This window comes from Canis lupus, chromosome 4 (assembly GCF_048164855.1).
Source record: "Canis lupus baileyi chromosome 4, mCanLup2.hap1, whole genome shotgun sequence".
Taxonomy (NCBI): domain Eukaryota; kingdom Metazoa; phylum Chordata; class Mammalia; order Carnivora; family Canidae; genus Canis; species Canis lupus.
The window spans coordinates 20,570,497-20,594,757 of NC_132841.1; the positions used below are offsets into that span (position 1 = coordinate 20,570,497).

The 24,261-nt window shown below is 35.5% G+C and overlaps 1 protein-coding gene across 5 annotated transcripts in view; it reads left to right on the top strand.

The window, feature by feature from the left end:
* Positions 1-24,261, top strand: part of TET1 (tet methylcytosine dioxygenase 1) — a 130,065-nt gene that overhangs the window by 99,951 nt on the left and 5,853 nt on the right. For 4 of the 5 annotated variants that reach the window (XM_072823358.1, XM_072823357.1, XM_072823361.1 and 1 more), the window contains 6 exons: positions 8,428-8,639; positions 11,408-11,558; positions 11,911-11,997; positions 16,697-16,786; positions 18,381-18,518; positions 21,966-22,311. In XM_072823358.1, the coding sequence (XP_072679459.1) occupies positions 8,428-8,639; positions 11,408-11,558; positions 11,911-11,997; positions 16,697-16,786; positions 18,381-18,518; positions 21,966-22,311 (1,024 nt within the window). The remainder of the gene's footprint in view (positions 1-8,427; positions 8,640-11,407; positions 11,559-11,910; positions 11,998-16,696; positions 16,787-18,380; positions 18,519-21,965; positions 22,312-24,261) is intronic. The other variant, XM_072823359.1, reaches the window with a different exon arrangement.

The window sequence follows — 24,261 nt, forward strand, 5'->3', positions numbered from 1 at the left end:
AAACCAACTATGTATAATAATTTAATAAAGGAGGTTTTATAAATCACAGAAACCATACAGTTGGCACCAATATTTTTAATAGTTTGAATTACAATAGTAGAATGCAATCTTTAAATATAGGAAAAATACAGAAATATGAAGAGTGATAACAGTAGAATTGACTTATAAATAGAGATTTTAATATGAAAAGTTATATCTAATACGTTAGTTAATAAGAAGGACTTACTTTTTTTGTAGTTGAAATCCTGCCTCTTTCTCTCTGATGCAGTATGTTGAAATGTAGCAAACAGGGACACCTGGGTAGTTCAGCGGTTAAGCGTCTGCCTTCAGGTCAGAGCATGCTCCTTGAGTCCTGGGATCGAGTTCCAAGTTGGGTTCCCTGCATGGAGCCTGCTTCTGCCTCTGCCTCTGTCTCTGTCTCTCTCTCTCTCTCTCTCTCTCTCTCTCTCGCTCATAAATAAATAAATAAAATGTTTTAAAAAAAAAAGGAAATGTTGCAAAGAAATAATTAGGTATGGGGATAAGTATTCAGAGCATATGACTGTCCAGTCACTGGCAGTGTTTGCTTTATGATGCTTTTATTTTCTTTTTACAGTATGTTGAATACCCAAAATAATCTTGAGATAGAAGAGCAAAGTTGGAGGACTCAAAACTTCTCTATTTTAAAATGTATACAAAGCTAAAGTAACCAATAAGGTGTGTTACTGGCATAAAGATAGACATATCGATTAGTGGAATATCCAGAAATAAGCAATTTCGAGGTATCTGAGTGGCTCAGTCTGTCTGTTAAGCATCCAACTCTGATCTCAGTGCAAAGTTTTGATCTCAGGTTTGTGAGTTCAAGCCCACATTGGGCTCTACGCTGGGTATGGAGCATAATTAAAAAGTAATTACAAATTACTTTTTAACAATTAAAAATAATTAAATATAAATAATTATATATTATAATTATAAATATAAATAAATATAAATAATTAAAAAGTAATAACAAGGGGTACCCGGGTGGCTCAGTCAGTTAAGTATCTGCCTTCACCGTGGGTCATGATCTCAGGTCTTGGGATCGAGCCCCACATCAGGATCTCTGCTAAGCAGGGATCCTTCTTCTCTGTTCCCTGTTCCCCCTGCTTGTGCTCTCTCTCTCTTTCAAAAAATAATAATGAGCCATTTATGGTGAATTGTTCTCAATAAAATAGCAGGACTATTCCTGTAGAAAAGAGGTCTTTCAACAAAAGATGATAGGATGACTAGATATCAATATACAGGAGAATGAATTTGAGCTCTTATCAAATACCACATCAAAAATTAACTCAAAATGGATCATAGATTCTAATGTCAGAGCTCAAAATATGAAATCATTAGCCAAAAGATGAAAATGTAGCTGTAGATCTTTGTGAGCTTGGATTATGCAACTTTTTTAAGATTGAACACTGAAAGCACAGGTGACAATTTAAGTTGGACTTCAAAATTTAAACTTTTGTGTTTCAAAGGCTCTTATCATAAAAGGTCTGAGAAAACTAAGAATGACAGAAAATATGCACTAATCAAATGTCTAATAAAGAGCTTGTATGGCCCCCTTGGCTGGCTGTCAGCAGAGCATATGACTCTTGATCTCAGGGTTGTGAGTTTGAGTCCCCTGTTGGGTTTGGAGATCACCTTAAAAATGGGGGAAATTTTATTTATTTATTTATTTATTTATTTATTTATTTATTTATTATTTATTTATTTATTTAGGATTTTATGTATTTGTTTATGAGAACAGAAAAGCAGAGACAGGCAGAGGGAGAAGCAGGCTCCCTTGGGAGCCTGATATAGGACTCAATCCCAAGACCCTGGGATCCCGACCTGAGCCAAAGGCAGGCGATGAACAATTGAGCCCACCAAAAATATAAAATCTTTATGGGGCGCCTGGGTGGCTATCAGTTAGGTATTTGCCTTCAGCTCAGGTAATGATCCCAGGGTCCTAGGATGAAGCTCCATGTCGACCCCTGACCAAGGAGTCTGCTTCTCCCTCAGTCTACGTCTCTGCTTCTCTTGTGTGTATCTCATGACAAAATAAATAAAATCTCTTTTAAAAAATATACATTCTAAACTAAAAATAAACACTGTATTTGAATAATCCTTTTCAGAAGAGATATCATCTGTATATGTGCTAATAGGCACATGAAAATATGCTCAACATTGATCAAATCAAACTCCAAATGGGATGCCTCTTTACACTAGAATGGCTAAAACTAAAGGACAGACCATAACAAGTGTTGTGGAAGATCTAAAGAAATTGGAACCTTTTGTACATACCTAATGTGGTTGTAAATAGTTGTTCCACTTTGGAGAATGGTCTGATGGTTCCTTAAAAGTATAAACATAATTACTATATAACCAAGCAATTCGACTCCTTGGTTTATACCCAAGAGAAATGAAAGCATGGGTCTATAGAAAAACTTGTTGCATGAATGTTCTTAACAGAATAAATTACAATTGAAAGAGTGGAAGCAATCTAAGTGACAATCAACCAATGAATGGATAAATTTAAATGGCCTGTCCATGCAATGGAATTTTATTTGTCAGTAAAACAGAATGAAGTACTGATAAGTGCAACAAATATGAATCAACATACATTAAGTAAAAGAAGTCTGAAATAAACGGTCAAATCTAGTAGAAGAAGCCTAAAATAAAAGGCCACAATTTAGAGGATTCCATATATATAAAATAGTTCAAATTAGTAAAATGCATAAATAGAGAAAATTGATGAAGTCAGAAAAGGGAGAAATGTGACATAATTTCTAAGGGCTGGGGAGGGGGTTGGAAATGTTCTAAAATTGTATAGAGGTAGTGGTTGACCAATTCTGAGTAAACTAATAACCACTGAATTCCTTTCCTTTCCTTTCCTTTCCTTTCCTTTCCTTTCCTTTCCTTTCCTTTCCTTTCCTTTCCTTTCCTTTCCTTTCCTTTCCTTTCCTTTCCTTTCCTTTCCTTTCCTTTCCTTTCCTTTCCTTTCCTTTCCTTTCCTTTCCTTTCCTTTCCTTTCCTTTCCTTTCTTTCTTTCTTTCTTTCTTTCTTTCTTTCTTTCTTTCTTTTCTTTCTTTCGAGTGAGCACATGAGGTGGGGGTAGTGGGGAGACGAAGAGAATCTTATCTTAGGCTGGCTCCATATCTGGTGTGGAGCCCAATAAGGAGCCCAAGGCAGGCTCAATCTCAGTATTCGGAGATCATGACCTAAGCCAAAATCAAGTTGGATGCTTAAACCAATTGAGTTAACCAGGTACCCCTAAATTCCCTACTTTAAAAGGATGGGCTTTATGATTTTGAAATTATATTTCAGTTGAGCTGATATCAAAGACAAGTGGACTATACTTATAAAAACTATTTAAAACATTTTTTGTTCCAACGTGTTCAATTTTCTGTATGTTTTTAGTTAACACGATTAACAAAAGAATGCTTCATGATGTTGCATTAGGATATAATTTCATAATATGAAATAGAAATGATACTAATATATATTTTTAAATAATAGAAAAGTAGCCACAGACATTACTCAGAATTTTATATGCATCATTTACCATCTAATGTGATTGCCATTGCCATGTGGCCATAAATTCAACAGTTTACAAATTAATACACCCTCCAGCTACAAAATAATGTGTTGTTGTTTTTAAGATTCATTCATTCATTCATTCATTCATTCATTCATTTGAAACACACAGAGAGAGGCAGAGAGGGAGAAGTAGGGCTCCCCATGGGGGACTGGATCCTGGAATCCCAGGATCACGCCCTGACCTGAAAGCAGATGCTCAACTGCTGAGCTACGCAGGCATCCCTAAAATCTTTTTTTTTTTTTTTTGAAATGAGTTTTCAACTTAATAATGTAACTTATATTTTTGAAATTTTCATGAAATGCAACCATATTAGGTTTTTGTGCTTTTTACCCATCCATTCAACAAATATTTATTTGATGAGCTGAATTCTGTGCTCCGAAGCCATGTGTGCAGTAATAAAACCAAAAGACATAAAATAGTGGCTAATGTTTATTAAGAACCTAGCTCTGTGCTATTATAGAAAAGTTAAGACACTTGCTAAATCCTGATGCAGTAAATTGACTAAATGATTTCAGGTTTGTGTTTTTCAATTTAGGGTTAGGTACACTTTTTAATTAACTATAGCATACATACAGAACACTGTAGAAATCCAAAGGTCACAGAATTTTTCTAAAGTGAACACCTTAAAAATAAATAAATAAATAAATAAATTAAATAAATAAATAAATAAATAAATAAAGTGAACACCTTTGTGTGACTGGCATCTGAAACTACTGAAACTACTAGCACTTCATTCAGAAGCACTCTTCCACCCCATTCCTGTTACTCCTTAAAAGTACTCTCTTTCCTGTCTTCTAACATTATGGACTAATCATGTCTGATTTGAATGTTCTATACATAGAGTCTTAAAGTCATTATTCTTTTGTCTTGTCTTTTATGCAGCATTAGAATTGTAAGATTAATTTATGTTTTCTGTAATTGTATATCATTCTAATTCTCATTGTTTTGTAGTGTTCCATTATCATAAATAGGTAAAATTTATTGAGTTACTCTTCTGATGATTGACATTTGAGTTGTTTTCAGTTTGGGATAAATATGACTATGGATGCTGTCTTTGGGAATTATACATTTTTGTGTGATATATACCTAGAAATGGAATTGCCTGGAAATGGGACAGGCAGTGAGGAACAGCGTGTGCATATGTGCAGCTTTGGTTGATAGTAACACGTAGTTTTCCAAAGTGTTTATCCTTTTTTATATTCACATAAGTAATGTACACGTGTTCCAGTTCTCCAAATCCTTACTAATGCTGGTTGTTTTCTTTTGTCATTTTAGACATTCTACTTAGTATTAGTACCTCTTTAAGAACTCTTTCCTCTTTTTTTGATATTAAGTATAAGATACATTGTCAGCTGGAACTCTAGAACTACTTCATCTTTCAAATCTGAAACGTTATACCCATTAAATAACTCCCAATTTCCCCACGATCACAGCCAGTATTAACCACCATTCCACTTTTATGTTTTATAAATCTGACTACTTTAGGTAGTAGTCATATAACTGGAATTATACAGCTTCGCTTTTTTGTGACTGGCTTACTTCACTTAACATTATATCCTAAGGTTGCTCCATATTGTTGCAATTAACAGGACTTCCTTTTTACATCTGAATAATATTCCATTATATGTATATGCCACATTTTGTTTATCCATTTATCTGTCAATGGACATTTGAGTTGCTTCCACCTCTTGGCTATTTTGAATAGTGCTGCTATGAACATGCATATGCAGATAACTATTTTAGTCCTTGCTTTCAGTTCTTTTGGATGTATACTCAGAAGTTAAATTCTTGGATCACATGGGGATTCTATTTTTGATTTCTTGAGGAACTTCCAGACTGTTTTCTATAGCAGTTGTACCATTTTATAATCCACCAACATATGTGGTGCTTTAAAAATTTTTTTACTTGCTGCATGACTAGTAATATGGAGCATATTTTCATATGTTCATCATCTGTTTGATATTCTCTTGTATTGAGCCTATCTGATTTTTTTGGCCAGTTTTCTATTGTGTTTTTATTGCTCACTTGGAGAAATTTTTAAAGATATTTTGGGTAAAAATATTTTGTCAATTATATGTACTGCAAATATTTCTCCCACTGTATTGCTTGACTTTATAGCTTTTTTTTTAGATTTTATTTATTCATTTGAGACACACACAGAGAGGCAGAGACACAGGCAGAGGTAGAAGCAGGCACCATGTGGGGAACCTGATGTGGGACTCTATCCTGGGTCTCCAGGATCATGCCCTGAGCTACAGGTGGCACTAGACCACTGAGCCACCTGGGCTGCCCAACCTTCATAGCTTCTTGATCCTTTGCTACTTAATGTTTTTGATGAACAGAGGTTCTTAGTTATAATCATAATATAATCCAGATTTTAAGATTTTATTTGTATGTAATCTCTACCGCTAGCATTGGGCTTGAACTTCCAACCCGAGATCAAGACTCATGTTCTCCCAACTGAGCCAGCCAGGCACCCCTATTATCCAACTTCTTTAACTTTTTCCTTTATAATGATTAAATTTGACAACTTATTCTAAAATTGTTTTACCTACTTCAAGATCATTAAGATATTTTCTTCCAAAAACTTACTGTTTTAACTTTCATATTTATATCAACAATATAACCAAGCTACTTATGTGAAGTAGGAGTCAAGATTCATATTTTTCCCATAGGGATATCTACATAGTACCATTTTTTTGAAAAGACTACTTTATATTACAATGTCAACTGTGTCATAAATCTAATGGCCATATGTATATGCATCTCCTGTACTCTTTATTCTATTAATCTATTTATCTGTCATTGCACCAAAACTAGACTATAATTACAATAGCTTTACAATAAATACTGATAATCTGGTAAACTACTTTGCCTTTGTTCATTTTCTTGTTCTTTAATGGTCTTTTGCATTTCCATATAAATTTTGGCATAACTTTGTTAATTTCCGCCCAAAACAAAATAAACTCTGATAGGATTTTGTTTGAGATTATGTCAAATCTAGATATCCATTTTGGGAAAATTGACAGCATTATATAGTGTCTATTCCATTAGAGTGGTACTTCTTTCTATTTATTTAGGTCATCTTTAATTTCTTTTAATGTCTTTATAGTTTTCATAGGTCTTATACAGGTTTATTACTTGTCTTCCTCCATTTATATTGCTATAAGAAAATACCAGACTGGGTGGCTTTAATACAACAAATTTATTTCTCTCAGTTCTGGAGTTTGGAAGTCTTAGATCAGGGAGCCAGCATGGTTGGGTGAGGGCCCTCTTCTCTTTGTGTTTGCACATGTTTTAGGCGTTGAACACTAATCTCACTGATGAGAGCTTCCCCCTTATAATTTACTTATCTCACAAATGCCCTACTTCCTAATACCCTTACAATTGGGATTCAGGATTTAATATATGGATTTTAAGTGGTCACAAATATCCATACCAAGGCAATACTAAAGGTGTTTATTGAACCTAAATCTGAATTATGCTCTATTTTCTGATGTTCCCTAATGGATATTGAAAAATCTGGGGAAAACATAGATACCTAAGAAATAGCATTTTAGCATTTCCCATGCAAAGACTGGATCAATGTAACTTTGTTCTTTGTTTGATAACTTAAAAAGTATCTGGTATAATTTTGTTTGATACAATATATATCATTTTGTATTTGACCTTATTTGAAAGCAAATGTATTCTTATTTGGCTGTAAAAGGACATATAAATATAGAAAAAAATTTTAATATAAATAATTGTGTTTAGGGGGAAGGTCCTAAAGCCAACTCTACTCAAGGGATGCCTTGGTAGCAATGATTGTTAACCATCTGGAGTGACAGAAGAAAGTGATATTGGGTAACTAACATCTTAAGAAGTTTCATCTCAAGTTTATGTAATATTATTATAGCAACAAAATTGAAATCTTAAGTATGCTGTTGGTTGCTCCATTTTGGTCACAGGGGTGGGCACCTTTATCATTTACTGATTATATACTGATTAATGTGGTCAGTGTCTTTGCTCTGTTAATTTGTGATAAACGGAGAGAGTTTTAACCAGAATTGGTTGGTTTTATGTCTTGTCAAGATTTTTATGTAATTCCTTTCGTATGCAATGAGTCCACTAGGCAATATTTTTAAGTATTTTGAGACCTTTTTAGCACCCTATGGGTATGATGCACTGTAAGATAAATCAATCACTATTCAAAATTAATTGTTGTATTTTGCATTTACCATGTCAACTGAACCACCTTAATCTTATGATAATGTGGGTACAATAAATAATAAATATGGGTATGTGATAGCATGGAAAAATCACAGAAATTGCAGAATATTGCTTTGTATATTAATTATTCTGTATAATAAAACCATTCACCCAAGGAACAGATCTGTAACTTTCCACAGATGCTAAATTTCAGTGCTGAAGTTCAGTTTTCATATTGGGAGTCCTTGGTAATTTGCATGTAGCTAGATTTGTCCTATTATGGCATTTGTGGAAGAGCAGAATAGTTAGGCGCTTTTCCAGGAGATCCTGTGTTGTCTCTTTTGCAATACTGTATCAACAGTGAAATAAAACAAACTGCTTTGGTCTACTTTTATAAATAACAACCACATACCACAGACTTCTATTCTGCCTATTGTTGGTTAGTCAAGTAACCTGGGATACTCTGAGGAGTTGTGTGGATGCAGCTAGTCAGAAAACTGAATGTCTTATAAGCTTCAACCCTTTGAGAAATACACATGTTTTTAAAAACCTAAAATGCAATGACACAGACCTTTAAACAATATCCATTGCACTCAACTCTAGGTTTCTTGTTTTCTGTAAATAAATGCATTCCACTTTTCCAGGTGTTAAGAAGAGGCAGTGATGAAGAGAAAGTCCTTTGTTTGGTTCGGCAGCGTACAGGCCACCACTGTCCAACTGCTGTGATGGTGGTGCTCATCATGGTATGGGACGGCATTCCTCTTCCCATGGCTGACAGATTGTACACGGAGCTTACTGAAAACCTAAAGTCATACAATGGTCATCCCACAGACCGAAGATGCACGCTCAATGAAAAGTAATCAAATCTGTTTTGTACTGCTTTCCCATTCATTCAGACCTCTATTATTTTAACATTAAATTGTTAACTATCAGTTATACATATTAGATAATTTTAGGTATTCTGAAACTAAAGAATGACCTTTTTTTAAAAAAAGAAATTCAGTTTCATAGCAAGTTGAAACTTTTTAGGGTATTCTTATTTGTTTGTTTTTAATCTCTACATGCAACCTGGGCCTCAAGCTTTCACTATCTCCAGATCAGACCCTGGGGGTTACTTGGGTGGCTCAGTGGGTGAACATCTGCCTTTGGCTCAGGTCATGATCCCGGGGTCCTGGGATCGAGTCCCACATTGGGTTCCCCACAGGGAGCCTGCTTCTCCCTCTGCCTATGTCTCTACCTCTCTCTGTGTGTTTATCATTAATAAAGGAATAAAATCTTTTAAAAAAATAAAATAAGAGTCAGACCCTGAGATCATGCTCTTCTGACTGAGTCAGCCAGACCACCTTAGAGAGTATTCTTTATACTCTGCAGGAAGTCTACTTATCTCTTTCCCCTCTATTCTCCCTGCTTATGCTCTCTCTGTCAAATAAATAAATAAAATCTTGAAAAAAGAAGATTTTTTTTTAAACAGGAAAAAACGATGTCATTATACAAAATATAAACAAAACATATGTATTGTCCCCTCTCTGATCCCTACACAAGACTTTAAGAGTATTCCTTTATGTTTATGTCATCGTTTTATGGGTGTGGTTTTTTTTTCTTCTGTCATCATTTTATTACATTATTATCTCTCCAATGCCAATAATATGCAAACTATTTTTAATGTCTGCTAATTCTTTTGTATGTGGATGCACAGTATCATAACTTTTGTATGAAGGCACTGCTTTTAAAGATATATATATTATTTTTATCTTCCCAAGAATCCAGTAGCATTAGTTTTATTCTATTTCACTCAGTGTCTATCCTAGCATATATATAGATATTTTTTAAGATTTTATTTTTAAGTAATCTCTATGTGGGGCTCAAACTCAGGATCCCAAGAACAAGTCTTATGGTCTACTGACCGAGCCAGGCAGTAATGCCTCCAGCAGATGTTCTTTTAAAAAATAAAGTAGGGCGGCCCAGGTGGCTCAGTGGTTTAGCACCGCCTTCAGCCCAGGGTGTGATCCCGAAGACCTGGGATCAAGTCCCACGCTGGGCTCCCTGCAAGGAGCCTGCTTCTCCCTCTGCCTGTGTCGCTGCCTCTCTTTCTCATAAATAAATAAATAAATAAATAAATAAATAAATAAATAAATAAATAAATATTTAAAGGACTAATTAAATTGAATTGAGGAATTACTGGTATACTACACTTTTTCCATAATATTAGGACTTATTTTTGATTCATTTGTCCTATTTATCCGTGATGTTGATTTCAGATATTCTGCTAAAACTTCTAGGTCTCAGAATCCTCTACATTTCCTATGTATTCCATTGTTTAAATAACTGTCAGCTGTTAGTTAAACTATGTTTTTCTTTCCTTACCATGTATCATTTCAATTATATAAATGTATTTATTTTTTCGTATTCAGTGTTACCTTAATATCACGTATTTTTTTATTTTAACAATTAAAAACTACTAGTTTTGATATCACAATTTCTATGTATTTTTCATTTACAGATTTTTTTAAAATTATGGGAGTTTTTGTGTTTTATAATAATTATGTAAATACCACATTCATAATATTAGAAATTTCAAGTATTATGGGATTGGAAACCACAGAGTGTATGTTACTCCCTTGGTTTCTTATCTTTATTATGGATATTCTAACCATTGTCATCCTTACTATCGTGTATGTTGGGGCCTCAGAAATGTCCCCAATGTGCAAAAATAACCAAGTTCCTTAATGAAACAAACTTTCAGTTCAGTTTTTCCATTTATAACCTTAATAAAGGCTTTCTTTAAAATTAACAAAGCAATTTCACATTAAATATGTATTATCCATTATTAATCTTAAAAGGATTATATCAATATCAGTTTATAAATGATAGAATTAAAGTCCAGAGAGGTAATGAGATACTCTCATTTTCATTTATGATAGGGAACAGATCCAGGATTTAAAATGCAGATTCTGGGATCCCTGGGTGGCGCAGCGGTTTGGCGCCTGCCTTTGGCCCAGGGCGCGATCCTGGAGACCCGGGATCGAATCCCACATCGGGCTCCAGGTGCATGGAGCCTGCTTCTCCCTCTGCCTGTGTCTCTGCCTCTCTCTCTCTCACTGTGTGCCTATCATAAATAAATAAAAAAAAAAAATTAAAAAATAAAATAAAATAAAATGCAGATTCTTTGGGGTGACTTGGTTGCTCAATCAGTTAAGCACCCAACTCTTAGTTTCAGCCCAGATCATGATCTCAGAGTCGCGAGATTAAGCCCTAGGTCAGGCACCTAGCTGAGTGTGGAGCCTGTTTAAGAGCCTCTCTCTCTCTCTTTCTCTTTCTCTCTCAATAAAATAAGTAAAATGCAGACCATTTCTTTCTTCTCAGGCATATCCAAATCAAATTATGGGTACTTCTGTATAGTTTATTACTGTTTATTTGGATTTACAATCTTGAACAATTTAGTTAAAAACTTGCTTATATTCAAGGACAAGTAGCTTTGGGTTATTAATACTACTTAAAATAAGTAATAAAATAATGTTAAAATCAGTTCATTAGCCATCTATTCTTCTAAAGTTACAGGAATCTGAAATGTTCTGTCTAAGGCATTGGCCTGCTTTATCAGTTCATTCCATTGCAATCTTACAGTCGTACCTGTACATGTCAAGGAATTGATCCAGAGACTTGTGGAGCTTCGTTCTCTTTTGGCTGTTCATGGAGTATGTATTTCAATGGATGTAAATTTGGTAGAAGCCCAAGCCCCAGAAGATTTAGAATTGATCCAAGCTCTCCCTTACATGTAAGTGTTCTTTTTTACTTTTCAATTACACAATAAATTTATAAGTACATTCCTTAAAATATTTTCTAAATAGTAAAACAGTGAAATATTTAAAAAGTAGTAAAAAAAAAACAATAAGAATATATATATATTTATATATATAAGTAAATAGTTTAAAATTCTCAATAAATTAGGTAAAGTCTTCAATTACCAACCCAAATTCCAACTATCCCTGGTTCCCTCCTCCTTCTCCCTTAACCCCAGAGATAATCATTGTTAAAAGAACCTAGAATTTTATATCCAGCCAAAGTAGGAGGAATAAATAAAGCCATTTGCCAACATTTCAAAGACTCAGAAAGTTTACTACCCACAGAACTACTATGAAAGAATTACTAAAGGACGTAATCCAGAAAGAAGATATATGAAACCGGAACCAATCTGTCCGGGACACGAGGCCATGGTGAGCAAAGAAATTAGTCAACCTTACTGTTAAGTTTAAATAAGTTGAGTACTTACATTTTTTTAAATTAAAATAACAACCAATAACTATAATTCCATACTCTTATCAACTCAAGGGTGGGTAGGCACTGGGAGGGGGTGGGGCACCCAGAGGAAATAAGTGTGGTATGTTTTATGGTTTGTTTGGAGTGGGGAGGATTTAGATACTAAGATCAGTGTTTTTCAAACTTTGAGCTATGACCAAGTATAAAAAGCATTTTATATTTACAAACTGCTATATAATAGGTATATGTAAGTGAATAATTAAAACCATCAGAAAATAATACTTCAACCTCTATAAGAGAACATATTAAAATATTAAAAAATTAATATCCAGTCTAGCTATTGCTAACGATTACTATGATTCACTAATATTTTATATAAAATTTCATTTTCTTTCATTAAATGTTACTTGTTACCTACTAAACTGATTTCATGGCCCACAAATGAGTCATGACCCACAGCTTGGAAAACACTGCTCTAGATGTTATTAGAAAAACATATATTTGAGAGAGAAAGTGTATGCTTTAAGGTTTTTTTAAATGAACAAAAATAGTTTTTATATTTGAAATAGTGGGAAAAAATATAAAAGATGACAATCTGAAAGAGTTTTTAAAAATCATAAAAATGCAAGATAAATAGGAAGCACAAAATAAAATAGGAATAAATCCAACTATATAATAAAATAAATATAACATCTTTCGAGAAACTCAGAATTAATATTAATCCCTGCAAAGAGATAATCAGAATTATTTAACATTTTCTAGAGTTGCCATCTACTGCAATTAAACAAGGAAATGATTCCAGAGAGCGAACTATCATTTGCAGATCATGGACTGTAGAAGAATTCTAATAAGTATGTTAGGGGTGCCTGACTGGCTCAGTCGGTAGAATGTACAACTCTTGGTCTCAGTCATGAGTTCAAGCCCCATGTTGGGTGTAGAGCTTACATTTTTAAAAGAGGGTGTGTAGTAGACCTTTAGGGAGAAAACTAAAAATTGAGTAAAGTACATATAAAACACCTGATAATGGAAAAGGTGCTATGTTCAAGCATAAGAACACTTGATAACGTGATATCCGTTCTCCCTTAAAATAATCAGTTAAATGTTCTTTCTTTTAGTCTTTCCAAATATAATATAAAACTAACAATATATAAATTTACTAGTAATATTTATATGACCATTACATTTTTATTCTACAACAGAATAATATATAATTAATGAGTATGAAATCAGATTTTGTTTCTAGTCATTTTAAATATTGAGTAGCATCTATGTAGTGCTTATAATACAGAAAGAAGCATTTCTCATTACAGAAACTGACAGAAGGCCAGTTTGAAACTCAGCAGACAAGGGAGAGTAAGGTGAATGCAGTGGCCTTCTAAGTGATGTCAAACATTATGGAAGATCATTGAAGGATTTTGATGAGAGTAATACAGTTATACTTGTCTTTGAAAGAGATCTCTCTGATTTCTCTTTGAATAATGGATTGGAGTTCGTAAGAATGTGTTTCCCAAGATGAGCTAGCCTTAAGAATAGTCCAGACAAAGGATAATTGTGACTTAAATTATGGCTGTGAGGGAGGAAATGGTGGGCAGTGGTTCGTCTGGAAAGATTTTAATTATTAGATGACAGTGCTATGGCTTGATATATAGAGTACGTGGAAATAGAACTGAGTTTCAAAAGGGCAGATAATAAATTCATTTTGGAACCACTAGATGAGAGATTTCTATAAAATCCTTTGCAGTAGGTGCCTGGGTGGCTCAATCTGTTAAACATCTAACTTCAGCTCAGGTCACGATCCCAGAGACCTGGGATCTGGCCCACATTGGGATCCCTGCTCAGCAGGGAGCCTGCTTCTCCTTCTTCCTCTGCTGTTCCCCCTGCTTGTGTTTCCTTGCTCTGTCAAATAATCTTTTTTAAAAAATCCACATGGGTTTATCAGGTTAATCATAAGAATCTGAGGGCACCTGGGTGACTCAGTCAGTTGAGGATTAGACTCTTGGTTTCAGCTTCAATCATGATCTCATGGGTCTTGAGAACAAGCCCCACATCAGGCTCCACATTCAGTGAGGAGTCTGCTTAAAGATTCTCTCCCTCAGCTCCTTCCCCACTTTGTGTCCTTTTTCTCTCTCTGATAAATAAATCAATCTTAAATAATAAGAAAAAGAAGAAGCTCAAGTATGATTTGTGATCTAGGTAGTAACTATAGCTGTGATTTTTGGTTTGTTTTTTTTTTTTAAGATTTTTTTTTTTTTTCCTTTCATGAGAGTGAGAGGCAGAGACATAGACAAGGGAGAAGCAGGCTTTTCACAGGAGCTGGATGCGGGACTCAATCCTGGACCGTGGAATCACAACCTGAGCTGAAATCAGCTACCCAACTGCTGAGCCACCCAGGCGTCCCTATAGCTATGATTTGTGGTCTAGGTAGTGGATATATGCCACTCCTAGGGATCAGGTATAGGATGAGAAAAGCATGGGAATGTAGGCCTGAGCCCTAATAGGTAAAGATCTGATAAGAAATTTTATATCTAACATGCACATTCATTCTAATGAAACAATTAGAAAGTCAATATATTTACATTATGTTTAATGAGACTTAAATTTGTAAGATGATACCAATGGTCAGCTCTCAAACTTTATTTGTTTCTATGTACCTACTTTATTTCAACATTTCTACACTAAAAGAGATATTCCATGATGCCTCATTACTCGGGCTGACCAGATGGTTCATAATCTTGTCGTCGTAAGACGACTCCTAATATCTACTCCACCTAATATTTCAAGTGTTAGGAACCATAATCATAATATTTTCAGTAGGTACTTAAATCACAAATGTTAAGTTTTCCCCAAATAAATAATTAATGGGTGAGTATAGTTAGGAAGTGTTTTTAAAGTATGGTCTGACTTTCTTTGCTGTATTTATGAAACTATATTAAGTACCAGATACATATGTAAGACAGATAAAAGGAACAGAGTAATCTACATATAGACCTAATGTGCATAAATTTCTTCTTCAATGAGCGCATGAACCTAAATCTGTGGGACACCACAAGGGTTATCACTGATGCTTTACAGTTGCCCAAATGGGTTTTTTAAAATGTGCTCAAGAAATAACTTCCCGGGATGCCTGGGTGGCTTAGCAGTTGAGTGTCTGCCTTTGGCTCAGGGCATGATCCTGGAGTCCTGGAAGGGAGCCTGCTTATATCTCTGCCTCTCTCTCTGTGTCTTTCATGAATAAATAAAATTTTTAAAAGAAAGAAAGAACTTCCTATGTCTACATTGCATGTGGCTTTGGTTTTATAATAATTTACTGCAAACCAGAGTGAACTAATCCACATGAAGGTCTTGTTTCAGTGTTCTTGGCATCCACCAAATCTCAAATGAAGCAGAAGCATCAAGCCTTCATAAGTGTCTCATCCTTGCTCTCAGTTCCCCTTCTTTAGTCTCCCTTGGGTGTGACTGATCATTTATCGAGTCTTTGATTTTATTTAGGATACAATCCTCTCAAAAATTATCACAGTGGTCTTTCCACTATCGTTTCCAAAATCTACCCTATCTGCTGCATACCTTATACTGTCTTTAGTGGGGTTTTTTTTGTTTGTTTGTTTTGTTTTGTGTTGTTTTTGTTTTAAGATTTTATATATTTATTTGAGAGAGAGAGCTTGAGGCCAGGTGGGGAGACTCTCAAGCTGAGTTGGCTCTGAGTTTGGATCCCAACTCCAGGCTCAATCTCACATCCTTGAGATCATGACCTGAGCTGAAACTTCAGTGATATTTGTAATAGAGACATTTGTCATAACTGTTCTCCTTGAAAAGGACTCTTTTTTTTTTTTCTTTTTTTAATATATATATATTTTTTATTTATTTATGATAGTCATACAGAGAGAGAGAGAGAGGCAGAGACACAGGCAGAGGGAGAAGCAGGCTCCATGCACCGGGAGCCTGACGTGGGATTCGATCCCGGGTCTCCAGGATCGCGCCCTGGGCCAAAGGCAGGCGCCAAACCGCTGCGCCACCCAGGGATCCCCGAAAAGGACTCTTAAAATGTTTCTCCTATAAGTAGCAATCCAGATTCTTGATAATGGTGTCAAGGCTCATTACTATCCCACTAAGTCTTCCTCAATTTGTGGCCATTATAATGTGACAAAGAAAACCCTAGTTTTAGACAACTGTTGACCACTTCGCTATATTTGAAGCTATTAGCACAGGATCTGATTTTTAGTATACATATTATGTTTGTTCTCCCATTTTTGTTATAGAAACTTGCTTCACTGTGTCAGAGTTCTTTACTTCAACAACTCTTTTTGCCAATAGGAACCCTGTCTTGATTTATTTCAAGTGCCCAGTACTATTGAATAAATATAAAATAGGGTTCTTGTATTTAGCAACATGACGCATTTCACACCTTACTTTTAACAACCTTTAGATTTCTAGTTAGCTTATAACATAGAACTTGAATTTCAAAAGACTAAATTAAAGCATAACAATGACCAATAGTTTAGATTTTTTTTAAAAATCTGTTATTTTCTATGGTAGCCTATTATTAGGGTAAGTATGCTTTGTGCATCAACCATGTATCAGCAATGATTTATGATTCATTTTCATACCTAAAACTCATGTCATTATGAAACAACTTTTATGGACTGTCTTTTCCTGTAGGAAAAAAACCTTGAAGATAATTTACAGAGTTTGGCTACACGATTAGCTCCAATTTATAAGCAGTATGCTCCAGTTGCTTACCAAAACCAGGTACGTTTTGGGACCATATACAGTGCTCTTAAACATGGTTGAAATTTCTATGTAAGCATCATTGTTGATAGAAAACCTTCAAATTTCAACTTGAGTATATATCTACTTTTAGACCAGCTTAAATTATCCAGCCTGGGTTTACCTGACTTATTGTTTTTAGCTTTTCTTTTTTCCCCGCCCCCCACCCCCCTTTTTTTCCCCCCGGCCCTCCCTTTTAGCTTGTTTTTAAAAGACTTCTTATTATGACAATTAAACTAAAACTCCAGAATGATAGAATTATGATTAATTGTAAAAATGTAATTTATGCATTTTTAGAATTTATGCATTTTAATTTAAGCATGATTGGTTCAACACAAGAAAATTAATCAATGTAGTATACTACCTGCATTGATAAAACATTACAAAAACCATAAAAACAAAAATCCTTATAGATAGAAGATATTTGACAAAATTCAACACGTTCATGATTAAAACAGTTAAGAAAATGGCAATAGAAGGGAATTGCCTCAGCCTGATAAAGGACATCTATAAAAACCCATGGATAATATCATAATTACAATTAAAGACCAAAAAATTTTTTGCTTAATATTTGGAACAAGACAGTATGTACTCTCACCATTTCTACTAAACATTTTGCTGGAGGTTCTATTAAGAACAAGTTGAAGAAATTCAGACTACAAAAGGAGATAAAATAATTTCTACTAGCGACTGGTATGATCCTTTATGTGGAAACTACTGAGGAACACACATACATACACACCCACTATTCAAGCTAATAAATGAGTTTAGCAAGCTTTCGTGATACAAGATCAATATGTAGAGGCCCTATGTTTCTATATATTATCAATAGACAACCCAAAAATAAAAATAAGGATAAAATAAGTTGCAAGAGTTTTAAATTCTGTACTTCAAAGGACATCACCAAGAAAATAAATGAGGTATGGGGGAATGAGAGGTTGATCGGTGTATGAGCTCCCAGGTATAAGATAAATAAAATTTTATCTGTTTGCTGCACAGCATGGGGACTACAATTGACAATACTTAAAAGTGTTTAAGGATCTAAAATGTTACCACCCACACACAAAATCATCCTTATGATGTGAGGAATTGAGATTTCTTAAATCTTTATTTGTATTATCATGAATAGCATGCTCTGTTAATTGCTAAATTTTCATTTTTAAAGAGTTAAAATTCACTTTCTATATTAGCTGATGAACATAGGTATTTATGTATGCGTACTTTTTATAGACATTGAAAACTCTTTACATGTGATTAATGCACTGTAGTAGTCTCCCTTCCTAATGGGATAATTTAAGCTTATTCTGCTTGTTTATTCACACCAGCCGGTATTGTTGTCACCCTACCATTAGTCACAGCCAGTCATTGTCATTTTACTTCATGTCTCAATCTTCAAGACTCTTCCTCCTGAATGTTTCTGAACTACGCATCCACTATTTACCACCCTGTAGGCAGAAGTTGTTGAAATTACAAAGTGTAATTAGGTCAAGAACTTTGTCAGGAAGTAATTTTTCCTCTTTGCTAAAGGTGATTCTTCCTGCCTTTTAAAACTGTGTGTTACCCATTTCTCATTTAGGTAGAATATGAACATGTTGCCCGAGAATGTCGGCTTGGCAGCAAAGAAGGGCGTCCTTTCTCTGGGGTCACTGCTTGCCTAGACTTCTGTGCCCATCCCCACAGGGACATCCACAACATGAATAATGGAAGCACTGTGGTATGTACCTGGGTGCCTTTTGATTCTAAAAGATCCATGGCTTTCTTAGGCTGAGGTCCTGAAACATGATTATTGTTCAAAGTCCTATTTTATTTTCTGTCCCTCATAGTATATATCAATACAATTTAAGTTTACTATCGAAGTTACAGGACTGGCCTTGAATATTTTGTTGCAAGTCTTGAATCATTGTGGTTACCTTTGCTAGGAGATAGGAGTACAGTTCTATGTTATCAAACTGGTAGTTGGGAAGTTAAACAACTTACTGGTTTTCTTGTTTGGTTTGGTTTCGTTTTTGCCTTCTGTGTACCTCAGGGTTTTTGTGAAGGTACTATGCCAAATTTATCATGTTTTTTGTGCATGTTTGTTCTTAATGCCAGTATATATGTATGTTACATTACTATTCCAGAATCATCAGAAATAATTGCATTTAGAAATGCATGCTTAGGTTTACAGCCATGAAAAGAATTACATGCCCCTAGCATGAAATCAGTGAAGATATTTTAAATTAGGTAAAAGAGCCTGGGGAAAATCGTGCAATTAAACCTTTTGTAAGTGAAATGGGTTTGCTTCAATAGAAAGAAAGAAAGAAAGAAAGAAAGAAAGAAAAAAAGAAAGAAAGAAAGAAAGAAAGAAATGGGTTTGCTTCAAGTAATCGTCTTCTTATTTAGTAAAACATACCGCTCTATTTTTTGCACTACACCAGTCTGTTTGGTTGGCCCCATATAAAAAAAAGATAGCTATGGGATCTTGAAAGTACACAGTCTAAGCCATCAAAAGGCAGCCTTCCTTCCTCATTTGGCCAATAAAGTTTGTGATAGATTAAGGAGCCTTTCTTTTTCTTTTTCTTTTTGTTGATATCATTCTTCTACACTGCTGTATACTGTAGTCTTTGAGACCAATGTAATTTTCAAATGTTGAAATATTATAAATCTCTTCGGGTGAATCTTAGCCAATGTGTCGTCATTGCATAGTACGTTTGACCTTATTTGCTTCATTACAGTTCATCAGGCTGAATTAGGTTTAGTATCAAACCAAATTCTGGTTCCTCTTTTCTTGTGTATTATTCAGTGATGCCTCTTCTCCACTACTCTTGCTCATGCCATGAGGCTCATACTTAGAACTTGACATAACTCCAAATTTCCCCATCTCTGAAAACCCTGAATTCTTAAAATTCAGCTGCCAACTCTTTTCTGCTGCCTCAGTCTTTCTAATTATGCTCCTCATATCAGGTCCTGGTCCTTTTCTTATTCTCCCTGTGAACAAATAAACTGATTAAAGTAAATATTTATTGGTGGAAGAGTCTAGTTTTTAACATGATTGCTTTTAAATTATTGACAAATTACAACCCAGAGAATTCTTTTTTTTTTCAACCCAGAGAATTCAATATTTAAAGTATTCCTGGTAAATGTGACTGTAAATATGTGAAAATAGTGTGATTTTTAAAACTTTATGCTTATCTTACATTATCAACTTACATTATCAACTCTCACATTATCTTACATTATCAACTTTATCAACCTTATAATCAGGCAGTTTTATTTCTTTCCAGCCTACTGGCTTAGAAAGAGCCCCTCAGTTCTAGATGAAATGTTTTTAATAAAAATAATGAAACCATTGGATATATCTTTGGTGGATCTTTAATGATAACTTGCAAATTAATTACCATTAAGATCCTATTCTATGAAGATAAATACTAATATTAGGTATTAAAGTCAGGAATTTCTTGTATTTAGTAGTTCTGTTTTTTCTTTCTATAATGAATAAAAATAAAAACTTTTAAAGTAAGGAGAAGGGAAAAAAATAAAGAATAAGGACTGAGATAAAGTTATATTCAAGAGAGAATTTTCTTTAAATGTCTTATTTCACATTCAAAAGAAAGGTAGGGGGCAGCCCGAGTGGCTTAGCAGTTTAGCGCCGCCTTCAGCCCAGGGTATGATCCTGGAGACCCGGGATCGAGTCCCATGTCAGGTTCCCTGCATGGAGCCTGCTTCTCCCTCTGCCTGTGTCTCTGCCTCTCTCTCCCTCCCTCTCTCTCTCTCTCTCTCTCTGCGTGTGTCTCACATTAATAAATAAATAAAATCTTCTTAAAAAAAAAAAAAAAAGAAAGAAAGAACAAAAGGTAGGTAGAGCTTACTGGTATATTCCTAACCAAAGTAGAAGCAACAGGGCAGCCCCGGTGGTGCAGTGGTTTGGCGCCGCCTGCAGCGGGGGGTGTGATCCTGGAGACCCAGGATCGAGTCCCACATCGGGCTCCCTGCATGGAGCCTGCTTCTCCCTCTGTCTGTGTCTCTGCCCCTCTCTCTGTATCCATGAATAAATAAATAAAATCTTAAAAAAAAAAAAACAAAAACAAAGTAGAAGCAACATGAAGCAGAAAGAGAAAATTTATCAAAATGAAATGTTTAACTTTTAAAAACTATTAGAATTTTTTTGAATAAATTATTTTTAAAATAATAAAATATCAATTAAAAACTATTAGAATATGAGTCCTGCAAGAAAAAGAAATCTCTTGTGCCTCTTCTTTAACTTCATTAATACCTATTCAGTTCATTTAATGAGGAAAGAAAAATCACTCTTAACAGGCAGAGAAAGGGATTGAAGGAAAAAAAAATATCTATAGATCTATCAATAAATTCCACTTATAAGCAGAAGTGGAAAAACCCTTAATGAAAATACAGCAAATAGAAAATTCTTAATAATCAATCCCCCTCTACCCAAAGAATGTGACATAATAGGGTAATAGGGCACCTGGGTGATTAAGTCAGTTAAGCATCTGCCTTTGGATCTGGTAATGATCCCAGGGTCTGGGGTGGAGCCCCACATTGGGCTCTGTGCTCAGCAGGGAGTCTGCTCCTCTCTCTGTCCTTTCCCCTGCTCACGATCTGTCTCTCACTCTCCCTCTCTCTCAAATAAATAAAATCTTTTTTAAGAATAGGGTAATATATAGGCTAAAATAATGTCTTCTTAATAGTTAATATTTAATATGAAGGCTTTGGACTATCCTGCAGACATTCCTTAACTTAGACAATGAAGTACAAAGGAATGTAACAAAAAGGTTTAATGTTTAAAATATTATATGGGTTTGAATTGCCTAGCTGGAACAGCATGTGACTCTTGACCTCGGGGTATTGTGAGTTTGAGCCCCACATTAGGGATACAGTTTACTTTTAAAAAATATTATAAAATACATAAACATGTATAATATCATTTACTTATCATTTCAAACTCAAAATTATACTGATCTGCTTATAAATAACTGATAAATTACCAGAATTGAAGAGTGTTGAGTGGCTTATTATATGGTAATTTATCCAGAATTACTATACCATCAGTAACCATTGGAAAATAGAATAGGAACACAGATCCTTTTGACAATGGCAACAGTTAGAAGGTAGAAATAAACTATGATAAATGTGTAGGACCTATTTCGTGTTTTCTTTCTGTCAGGTTTGTACTTTAACACGAGAAGATAACCGCTCCTTGGGGGTTATCCCTCAAGATGAGCAGCTGCATGTGCTACCACTCTACAAACTCTCAGACACAGATGAGTTTGGCTCTAGAGAAGGAATGGAAGCCAAGATCAAGTCTGGGGCCATTGAGGTGCTCACACCCCGTCGTAAAAAAAGAAAACGTTTTACTCAGCCCGTACCTCGTTCTGGAAAGAAGAGGGCAGCAATGATGACAGAAGTTCTCGCACATAAGATAAGAGCTGTGGAGAAAAAATTCGTCCCTCGGGTGAAACGGAAGAACAACTCGACAAGCAATGGCAAGACTTCGTCGCTGCCGCTTTTAGGTGAGGCCTGTGGATACTGCTGAATTTTTGTGCATAACTTCCAGTGGCTAAAGGGTTAGGACTTGAGTTTGCACCTTATTTCCCCTTTCCTTTCTCTTTGCTGCTCTCTTAGGAATGTGGCATTATTCAGGGCAGGGGGGAAGAGGGGCACCTTGGTGGCTCAGTCAGTTGAGCATCTGCCTTCATCTCAGGTCATGACCCCAAGGTCCTGGGATTGGGTCCCTCATGGGGACTCCCTGCTCTGTGGGGAATCTGATTCTCCCTCTCCCTCTGCCCCTGCTTGTGCTCTTCTCTCTTTTTCTTTCTGCCATATAAATAAATTTTTTAAAAAAGACAACACAACTTTAGATAGATATCAGTTAAGTTAGATAATTGTTCTTAAACTGCGTTTATTTTTAATACAGATTGGTTTAGAGTTCACAGTAAGACACTGGGGGCACCTGAGTGGCTCAGTGTTTGAGCATCTACCTTCATCCAGGTCTTGATCCCAGAGTCCTGAAATCAAGTCCCACATCAGGCTCCCCATAGGGAGCCTGTTTCTCCCTCTGCCTATGTCTCTACCTCTCTCTGTGTGTCTCTCATGAATAAATAAATAAAATCTTAAAAAATAAAAAAATAAAAAGACACTGACTACATACATGGAAACAATTTCTACATACTTGCCAAAACCTAAAGTCAACAAGAAAGTGACCCATCAATGTTCTTGGTATTTCTTCCACTTATGCTCTCTCTCTTTTTTTTAAATATGTTTTTATTGTTTGTTTCCCTTCTGTTTTGAAGTCCTACTCCTCCTCCTTGGCATACATGAAATAACATCACTTCCTTGAAGTCTTCCTCGGTCAACTTTAGCATCAGTTTAAGTAATGCAGTCAACAGGTATTACTAAGCACCACTTTGTGCTGTTGTGGGTGTTGGAAATGTAGCGGTGAAAGAGGAGAGGGAACCCTGTGCAAGAATACCATCACATATGGCTATCAGAGAATGATTTGCTGAGAATGTGGCATTTCAGTCAAGTCCTCAAGCCAATGAGAATCATCAGTGTCTTTATTTGGAGAAACAGTATTCCAGGCAGTGGAAATGGCAAATATAAAGGTCAGGAGGCAAGAACCTGGAATCCTTGAGTCATGCAAGGGGGCCAGTGTGGCTGAAGCAGAGCATGAAATGGGAAGAGTAGGTGATAGATCAGAGAAGGAAAAGGGATGTTTGAAAAGTTAACCCCAGGCTTTGTAAAAGAAGAGAGGACTATAACCTAATTCAAACCTAACGTTCTGTTTACTGGTTTGAAACTGAGAAACAGGGCAGCCCCGGTGGCGCAGTGATTTAGCGCCGCCTGCAGCCCGGGGTGTGATCCTGGTGACCCGGGATCGAGTCCCACATCGGGCTTCCTGCGTGGCGCCTGCTTCTCTCTCTGCCTGTGTCTCTGCCTCTCTCTCGCTCTCTCTGAATGAATGAATAAATAAATAAATCTTAAAAAAAAAAAAAAAAAAGAAAAGAAAAGAAACTGAGAAACAGGGCAGCCCCGGTGGCTCAGCGGTTTAGCGCCGCCTTCAGCCCAGGGTGTGATCCTGGAGACCTGGGATCGAGTCCCACCTCGGGCTCCCTGCACAGTCTGCTTCTCCTTCTGCCTGTGTCTCTGTCTCTAATAAATAAATAAAATCTTAAAAAAAAAAAAAAAAAAGAACTGGGAAACCTTAGGCAGAGTAAAGAAAAATAGGGTGATTGTAAAGAAGCCATCTTAACCACTCAGGAGAGGGATGATGGATGGAGGAGCATATGAGAAATGTCCCGTCCTGGATGTTTATAAGGCAAAGACAACAAGATTTCTCATAAATCTGGAGTGTGGACAAAACGAAGTGTCGGTGTTTATCCTGATGTTATTGGTCCGAAGGAACTGGAAAACTGGAGGAATCACCGAAATAAGAAAATGGGGAGAAAAGAATAGATTTGGAA